The sequence below is a fragment of the Melanostigma gelatinosum genome (assembly GCF_949748355.1).
Source record: "Melanostigma gelatinosum genome assembly, chromosome: 9".
In the NCBI taxonomy this organism is placed as follows: domain Eukaryota; kingdom Metazoa; phylum Chordata; class Actinopteri; order Perciformes; family Zoarcidae; genus Melanostigma; species Melanostigma gelatinosum.
Window position 1 is genome coordinate 11,218,769 of NC_136642.1, and position 8,841 is coordinate 11,227,609.

Here is an 8,841-nt window from a genome sequence, read left to right on the forward strand (position 1 = left end):
GCAACTGGACGCGCAGAGTCAAACCAGCCGGCGCACCACACACACCCAGACGAGATTCATAAGGGGACGTTGGAGCATTATTGACACAAGACGCGCAGAGACAGCAGAGCACCGACCACACTTGGACCTGACAGTTTTCCTACATTCATCGGCAAACTACCTTCAGCCTAACATGGAGCGCAAAATCCCTGATTTCGCCGGCACCTGGGAGATGAAGAGTTCTGAAAACTTTGACGAACTTTTGAAAAAGTTGGGTAGGTGATAGAATATATTATTTAAAATAAGGAAAAAAAACTCAATGTGGCCGAATGTGGCAGCTTGACCCATTTTGCGCGAGAGTGGTTTCTAATGAAGCTTTTATTTTTGTGCGTAATGAGATCAGATGTGTCAGTTTGTGTCAGCTCAAGCGGTAGCTTTCTCAGCACATTATAGGACAAATCTTCATCTGTGCCCATGCATCAGCGATGACCACCCCCTGTACCGCATTGGTGGGGGGTCTTTGTCATTCTGCAGAACCCAAAACTCGGTGCTTGGCCTCCAGCCATGCATCAGCCCTCTTCCTCTCCTCCCCCCTCTGGCCTCCCCTATCACAATAGAGACAAACGGCGGCACATCTGTCTGTGTTGTGGCGGCAGATCGTGCGTGTGTGTTTCTGTGGAAGATGACCGTTATGGCACGATAACAAGTCAGGCAGGATAAACACCTGAGATTCACGCTGTTTTTTAACATCACTGGTGCATATCACTGGATAGGCACCAGGGTGTGTTTTGTGTGCGGGTGCATGTGCGCGCGCGGCGTCAGAGCAGTCTGTCGTTAATAGTCAATTTCCATTAGATTACTTTTCCAATGCACACCTGGAATTCATATCATCACATGAGCGCACACAGAGATGACTGACTATTGGTCTGAACATAGACCTCACTGTGCAGGCGTGTGAATTAAATATGTTACATTAACCCCTAATTGGTAGATCAGTGTAACTGTTAATCTCCACCTCCTTCTGCATGTGTGTAAAGCAGAAAGTGTGTGTGGGGGGCATGATGGGGCATAATGATGAGGGGGCATAATGGGGGGGCAGGTTTGTGCCAACTGTGCATGTTTTTGAGAGTGTACTTGGGTTTATGCTTGTGAGTGCTTTATTCATACTTGTGTGCAAAAGGGGGAGGGACTTCAACAAGAATGCAGGTTAAACTCCACTATGTGACACTGTTGTATCCTACAAAAAAAACCACCATCATCACAGTAGTCATTCCTCAGCATTGGCATGGCTGCCGGAGAGGAAAGGTCCTTGGTTTCATTGGGGAACAAACCGCAGCTGGACGCAGCCTGTCAGCACCCAGTACCCTCCTCCTTCCCTCCATCCTCTCTTCCTTTCCTCACTCTTGCTCTCTTCCCCTCTTCCCTCGTCTCCCCGTGTCCCAAATGCTTCCTCTGCCCTCTGCTCTTTGACCTCTGACTCTGACCGAGTGTCTATCTGTGTCCTAATGTGGCGGGTCTGTGTGAATTTAACCATTTTGCTCGCAGGTTTGCAGAAGTCTGTTCAGGTCATTTCTAACTTTTAACAACTGGCAGTTACTTGAGAAGCTTCCCAAATGGCCCCCAGGCATACTCTCTTTAGTCTGAGTAAACATACAGCTCGGTTTGTTGCCTGAAATAATCTTAACTTTTAAGAAGGAAGCATTTTTATTCTCAAGGAGTGTTACATTTTCAACTGAGGTTTCTGAAGCAATACAAGAAGGCATTTTATATGTGATGTGTTTACTCATCTTTTAAGGTCAACATTATTCTTTATGATGTAGATCCATTATATGCACACATCATGGGAAGTGGTACCAAGTTAAATTGTTTGTGTTTTTTGTGTTTTAAGGCTAAATCCATACATTAACACATTTTGGATACGTTCTTTTGTTTCTCATTAGGAAGTCAGGGTTTACCCACCTTCAAGTGTTTATGTGCTATTTAACGGCTAAATATTTCCGTCCAAAATAACACTGGTTGAAGGGCAATGATATCAATGCCATACAACATGGTAAAGCAGCAAATCCCTACATTTGTTGAAACTGGATCAAGCAAAAATTGGTGGAAATTCATTCTCTATTAATTGAGTAATCGACCAATCATTTCTGCACTATAACCACCTTTGCCACCACATTAAATAAAAGTTCCAATGCCACAGTGTAAAATACTCCATCAATAAGCAAAGAAAACTTCACAGAAGTATGATGCATCATGGTAGATAAAACCATCCAACAGCATGTTAATAATATGAAGAAAAAAAATATATATATATATATTTCTCACACATAAATACTGTGTTGTGTGTGTAGCATATACAGCCTGAGCATCCAGATGCATGCTGAATGACTGTGCATTTCAGGGTTTGTATATATTTACCCTCGATGACAGGTGGGAATGTGTGAGAGGTGAGAAGTGCGAAACCCAACTCGACGGCAGATACATGCTGGACGACGTACACAAACTTCCCCTCACACTTGAGTTCTTCACACCCAGACCACTGCCCCTTGTCTGTCTGACTCCCCCCCCCCTCCTCACTCCCCTCACTCCCTCCCTCCCACCGCGCTGGTCTGCTCCTGGTTCCCTCTCTTTCCCCCCCCCCCAGGCTGTATAATTAGTTTAACTGCAGCACACTGTGGGAATATGAGTGTGCTGTCTCTCTTTGGTTAAGAAAAAGGAGAATAATGCAGATTACAGTTCAAAATCACCAAATGTGTCTGTGTGTTTGAGTCTGTGTGTGTGCAAAGATGATCAAGTCAGAGGAGAATGCAGATGTGCTGGGTATGACCTCATTGTTTCCTCTATCGTCATTATTATTGGACAGAGCTGTGCAATGCTAGGCCTCTCCTTTTACCCTGAGTGTACAGGAGAACATGCATCAACACCACACCACATAATTACACACACACACACACACACACACACAGGGTCTAAGGCCTGCGGTTATACGTAATTTGGTAAAAACAAGTTTAGCTTGCCTTGCTCCTGAGGGCTGAATCCTATAAACCAACTGTGGCACAAAAAAAGATCTTCCTCATTGCAGCAGTGTACTGCTTCCATGGGAATAGTCATTCAAAGTATCTACAACAGTTTGTGCAAGAACAAGTGTTTACTTGTGTCTTTGTGAGCAAATCTCTCCTTATACTCTCCTCGTCTTACTTGTGTGCGTGTGTTTTCTAGGTGTGAACAAGATGCTTCGGTTAATTGCCGTGAAGGCGGCCTCCAAGCCTCTGGTGGAGATCACGCAGGACAGAGAGACGCTGTCCATTAAAACCTCAACCACAGTCCGCACCACCCACATCACTTTCACTGTGGGGCAGGAGTTCAACGAGGCCACGGTGGACGGACGTCCCTGCACGGTACACAGCACTACTTTCTCTGCACACACACACACATCAGCAAACACACACATAATAAATGTCCGTTTGGGGAGGGAACAGTCCAGATTACATCAATCTGTTTGATTTGGCTTTTCATCATATTTGGACTGATAGCATATCTTTCCTCCTCCCTTAGTCTCTGAAGGCCTGTCATGCTACATTATGCTCCTTCACACTCTTTACGACTCCTTTCAACTTCCCGTCTTCCCTTCGTTCCCCCTTCTTGCCCTTTCCTGCCCTCCGTCCCTCCCTAATTCTCCCCGTTGGGTTCTCCGTTTCCCATACATGGCCTCTGTTTGGCCGTCTCCAAAGCAAACACATGCAAGCAGCCAGCGCTCCGCTTTAGTAGCAATGAGCGCATCACAAGTTATCACTTCTCAGTGATCGCCCTGCTCCACTGTTGTTGTTTTCTCCCTCCATTAGCCACTCTCTTGTGATCTCTCTTTCCCTCTGAATGGCACTAAAGACATTTTTTTTCTCCTTCTCTACTTCTCGTCGTCAGAGTTCTCCACGTTGGGAAACCGACAGTAAGATCAGTTGTGAGCAGACTCTGCCGAAAGGAGAAGGGCCGAAGACGTCCTGGACCCGAGCGATCACCAATGACGGCAAACTGATCCTGGTAAAGCACACAAACTATCCACTAAACCAGAGTTCAGATTTAGAAACAACAAGGGAAACACTTTACTGTACAGTATCGAGATTACAGCGTGATTTTTGTTGCACACTTCGAGTCAGACGAGAGTTACTAATCAACGTGACTTTGACATAAACCTCTGTAGGTGCATTGTTAGGCCACCAAAGTGCTCCAGTATTGATTCAAACTTTAAACCTAGGAGCTAAGTAACGTTGCTCAAACTGAATTACAACTTTATTTGCAACAGCACACGCAATACCGTTTTTTTCATTATGTAGCCATGTAATCATTTAATTGCATACCGAGTACCGGAAGGAAAGTGCCCTGTAGTTATTTAATACCCTGTACACCATATTTAAAAACCTCTTAAAGTGTAGGTCGTATATTTAAATTAATTATACTAAAACTAAACCGTAAATTCCCCGGAATATCGGTATTGTGCCTCCATTTTTCCAATACTTTATATTAAGGAATTCGATTATTGTATCTTGCATTTCCTATTTAATAGTTGCAGGGTGTTTTTCACTATGCCACCACAATATGCAACTCTTTTGGGGGTTTTCACATTTGTAAAGACAGTTCTGTACTGATAGCATCTGGTATATTATATATTAGTACTTCATTTGTGCAACAAAAAGACACGGTAACTTACTGGCTATGATGTGAAGTGTTGCCTTTAGAGCATATAATTATATAATTGCGCTTCGAATACCATGATGTCTACTGGCAGAAGATGAAAGAGATTCTGTTGCAATTACAAATGCACGTACAGGCATCAGCTTGATGTCATGAAAGCCTGTGTGCAAACAGCATCTGACCTGATCAGAACAGAGAAAACAAATCATTATGATGTGAAGTGTTTTATAGAAACACTAAACAAAGACGGCTACAAAAACTCATTTCTGTGAATAAGATGCCTGTCCACAAACAGAACTGTATTTAATAAGAAAACCCAGCTGGCACTTCATGTTGACTAAAACTTATTTTGTATTAAAAATAATTGTTGCACACCCGGTGACAAATATATGGCTAAATGCAGTGCACTATGAGTACCTGGATGGTGAACTCATAGCGGTCATAAAGTTAATCGGTTAATCTTTGTTTTACGTTTTAATACAAATGTCAAGCGAGCAACCGATCACGGTCAAATGTCGGTAATGCTTTTCGAAGAATGCAAATAGATGAAAAGGAAGACGACGTAGACGAGTAGTAGTAGTAGTATAGTAGTAGTAGTAGTAACGGAAACATCGGAGTACACAGCACAGTACAACCATACACATACACATGTATGCTCCGGAGTCAATTGTTTTTTATGGGGCAGAGCTGGCAACGGCTTAAATTCTAAGACTCCTGACGTGCTCTTAACAACCAAAGAAGCCAGCAGTAGAACCGTGTGAGAGTTTTGCACAGACTTGCATGGTTGCGTAAACAACTTTCCGTAAATGTTTGTTCAAAACAGTTTGGCACAGTGAGGTATACGTTGGTCTAAACTGCTGGTTGCTTAAATTTGGAGGTTCAGAAATAATCAACATGAATGACTTGTTCTACGAAATATTTTTTACATGAATTCACATTGAACTGCAGATAACCGTGTCAGTATTTAAACATCCACATTCTCCTCTCTTTTTAGACCATGGGAGCAGACGATGTGATATGCACCAGAGTCTACGAGCGACAATGAACAAGAGCACTTCTCACTTTTCGTCCTTCCAGCCAGCCCCCTCTCCTGCATCACCACTTGCATCTCTTCACCCTCTTTGTTATGGCAGCACTGGGAGATGGCAGTCTTTAGTTTTATTCCAGTATCTCTGTTAGCCTCACTATGTAATGAGTGTGGCAACTGTGTGTCACATATCTACACGACGGTCTTAGCTCCTCAGTTATCTGCCTCTCTCTGCAGCTCCATCAAACGTGACCAGCTGGGTTTTAAACATAAAAAAAAATGTATGTTGGATTTGTTGAGTGACAGCTCCATTTATTTGGCTGTGTGTGTGTGTGTGTGTGTGTGTGTGTGTGTGTGTGTGTGTGTGTGTGTGTGTGGGGCAGCAGAAGAGGTGTGAGACTATATTTGTAGATGTGTAAACTCTTCCAGTTTCAGGTCAGTTTTGTTTCGTTGTTCTGCCCCACAACTTCAACCTTTTCTATCTCATGACGACGTTTATATTTATTACTACACTAGGAGCCTGCTACAGTACTGCTTACGTTTTTACTTTGTGTCTCTTTTATATGAAATGTGATCATAGGAAACAACACTTTCTATGGGAAACCAATAAAGCACGATATTAACTCAGCCTGACGTCGACTCTTGGCCCTCCTGAACTGAAAACCATTAGGTGCATAAAAGCATTTAACAGTGCGCATGTTTTATGGTTTGTGAGTGTAGCTGTGGAATATGTGCGCATTAGATGGCTCCATCTTATTTTAGGCTTTCTGTCAGCTGTCTGCAACTAGAATAACTTGTCTGTCCCCTCCCCCTCAGTCTCGCTCGCTCTCAGTGTTTTTGTTTCCCCATCCCTCCCATTCATCTCTCTCTGTCAATCATCTCTCTGCCACATGCCCTCATTATTCCTCCCTCGCAAAGTCTGGAGGCTGAATACTTTTCCATTTAACTCTCTCTGTCTGCTCACTTTCATCACACATTTCACATCTACACATCTACCCATCCTGAAAATTTTCCCTGGCATGTGAAGCAACATACAGAGCTGTGGGAATGCCACCATTGTCACCCAATGGTGGTCAATAGAGGGCCATGGGGCATGGCCCCACCATGAGCCACACAAAAAAAAAAAATAATAATAATAATTATAATAATCATAAATTATACAAATTGTCAATATTTGTGTTTTTGAACTATGGAATGTACCCAGTAATGTGTGTAAAGTATGATATCTGCGCAAAATATATGCTTTTCCTGCTCGTGCTCTCTGTCTGTCTGCTCTCTGCTCGTGCTCTCTGTCTGTGTGCACGACACTCTGAGAACGCGCAGCTTGGGGGGCCTGATCGTTTTGGCCCAAAAGAGACGGGTCTATGAAGCAGTTTAGCCAATTGCTGATTCAAGATAGAAATGAGTGACATACAATTTAGCCAATCAGCGCCCTCAAATAGATTCAGCTTGGGGCCAGAACGATCAGGCCCCCCTCGCTGCGCGTTCTCGTCAGGAGAAGTCTCTACAGGTGCCTGCGCCAGCGCGAGCACTCCTCCTCCAAGACCCGTTTGAGAGGAGAACTTTGGCGGAGATTCTGCAGCCAAAGAGCTGATATCAGATCAGCCTGACCTCACAATCAGACAGCAGACTCGCGGGAAAGGGAAGCAGTACATGCGAAGCTTCTGTACCAGCTGTACACCAGACAGGTTTGGCTAGCTGGATGACGTCATGCTCATCATTTATTTAGCTTTTTAAAACAACGGGGACGGATCCAGCACGGACAGTTACGGGAGTGAGGGATGAGGAGGTAAGGAAACATGAGAACACCAGGACACACATGAGAACTCTGTCAAGCTACATATTAGACAAAGTGAACATCTTTTATTCTACATAGCTGTCCTCAGTCTCATCTGCTTAACTTGGTCATGGAGACATCAACATGTAATAGAGATGTTACATTAACAGTGAAAACTCATCATAGCTTAATTTAACATCAGTATTCATAATTACACTTCATGTTTACTTCTCCTGATCTTTACCTCCTATAACAAGGTCCATAGGGGCATCTCAATAAATGAACATGTTATATTATATTATATAAGTGTTATTTACTGATTGTTTTCGTGTTGGAATACATGTTAAATATTTAACTGCCAAGTAATAATGCGTGTTTGATACTTACATTTTTTTTACATGAAATCATACTGGGATGTTTGCTGAAATTGATAAGATGGCCCTACCTAGAACATGTTCCACCAGCCGCCACTGCTCCCTTTGCTGTCGCATTTGTTCCAATGCCAACGCTTTCTCTAACTCTGCCTGCTGTCGTAATCTTTCCAATTCCAAATCCCGTTCTTTCTCCAGCTGCATTCTTAATATCAACATTTCTTTCTGTTCAAAGTTTAAAGTTCCCAGTGAGCACTAACCCGGATTTCAACGTTCATTTCTGGTTGAAAAATCATTGAAATGGAGCCTGAACGTCTTAGACCTTTTTTCAACGTGTTTTAAACCGTCTAAATTACAGTTACAATATCAACCTGTCACAAAACACCAATTTCTTATAAAATATTGATGGTTTGTTCAGTTGTAGGTTGAAAGAGATGCGATTTTGGTTACTTTAAACGTATTTCTCCAAAATCATATTACGCTGTCCGTTCATATGTGGTCTACACGGAGACGTGATTTCAACACATTCAATGTCTCATATAAAACGTCGTAAAAATGGAGCTATAGACTGTGTGCTGTCAACAAGAAGCTCCCAGGAGTCCTGGGATGGACACGGACACACACACACGCACACTCGCACGCACACACACACACACACACACACACACACACACACACACACACACACACACACACACACACACACACACACACACACACACACACACACACACACACACACACACACACACACACACACACACACACATATATATATAATGAAGAAATCAAAGCAGGTGAGGTTGCCAAGTTCGGTATTTTAATGAGGTGCCCATGTTGACAAGTTATATACGACAAAAATCTGTCAGACAAATAGAACCAATCACACTTTTTGCAATAAAATGAACACATGTACATAAATATAACTCATCCATTTACAAGGCTCACCGTTTTAATTTCGGACATGAGGGATGTAATGTTGTAGAAGCAAGCTCACTGGA

The 8,841-nt window shown here is 43.0% G+C and overlaps 1 protein-coding gene across 1 annotated transcript; it reads left to right on the forward strand.

Annotated features, from left to right (window-relative positions):
* crabp2a (cellular retinoic acid binding protein 2, a) lies at nucleotides 1-6,296 on the forward strand. Its single transcript, XM_079275930.1, has 4 exons — nucleotides 1-254; nucleotides 3,196-3,374; nucleotides 3,898-4,014; nucleotides 5,660-6,296. Exons 1-4 carry the CDS (start codon nucleotides 173-175, stop codon nucleotides 5,708-5,710), a joined length of 429 nt encoding a protein of 142 aa, XP_079132056.1. The 5' UTR covers nucleotides 1-172; the 3' UTR covers nucleotides 5,711-6,296.
* The last annotated feature ends 2,545 nt before the right edge of the window (nucleotides 6,297-8,841 follow it).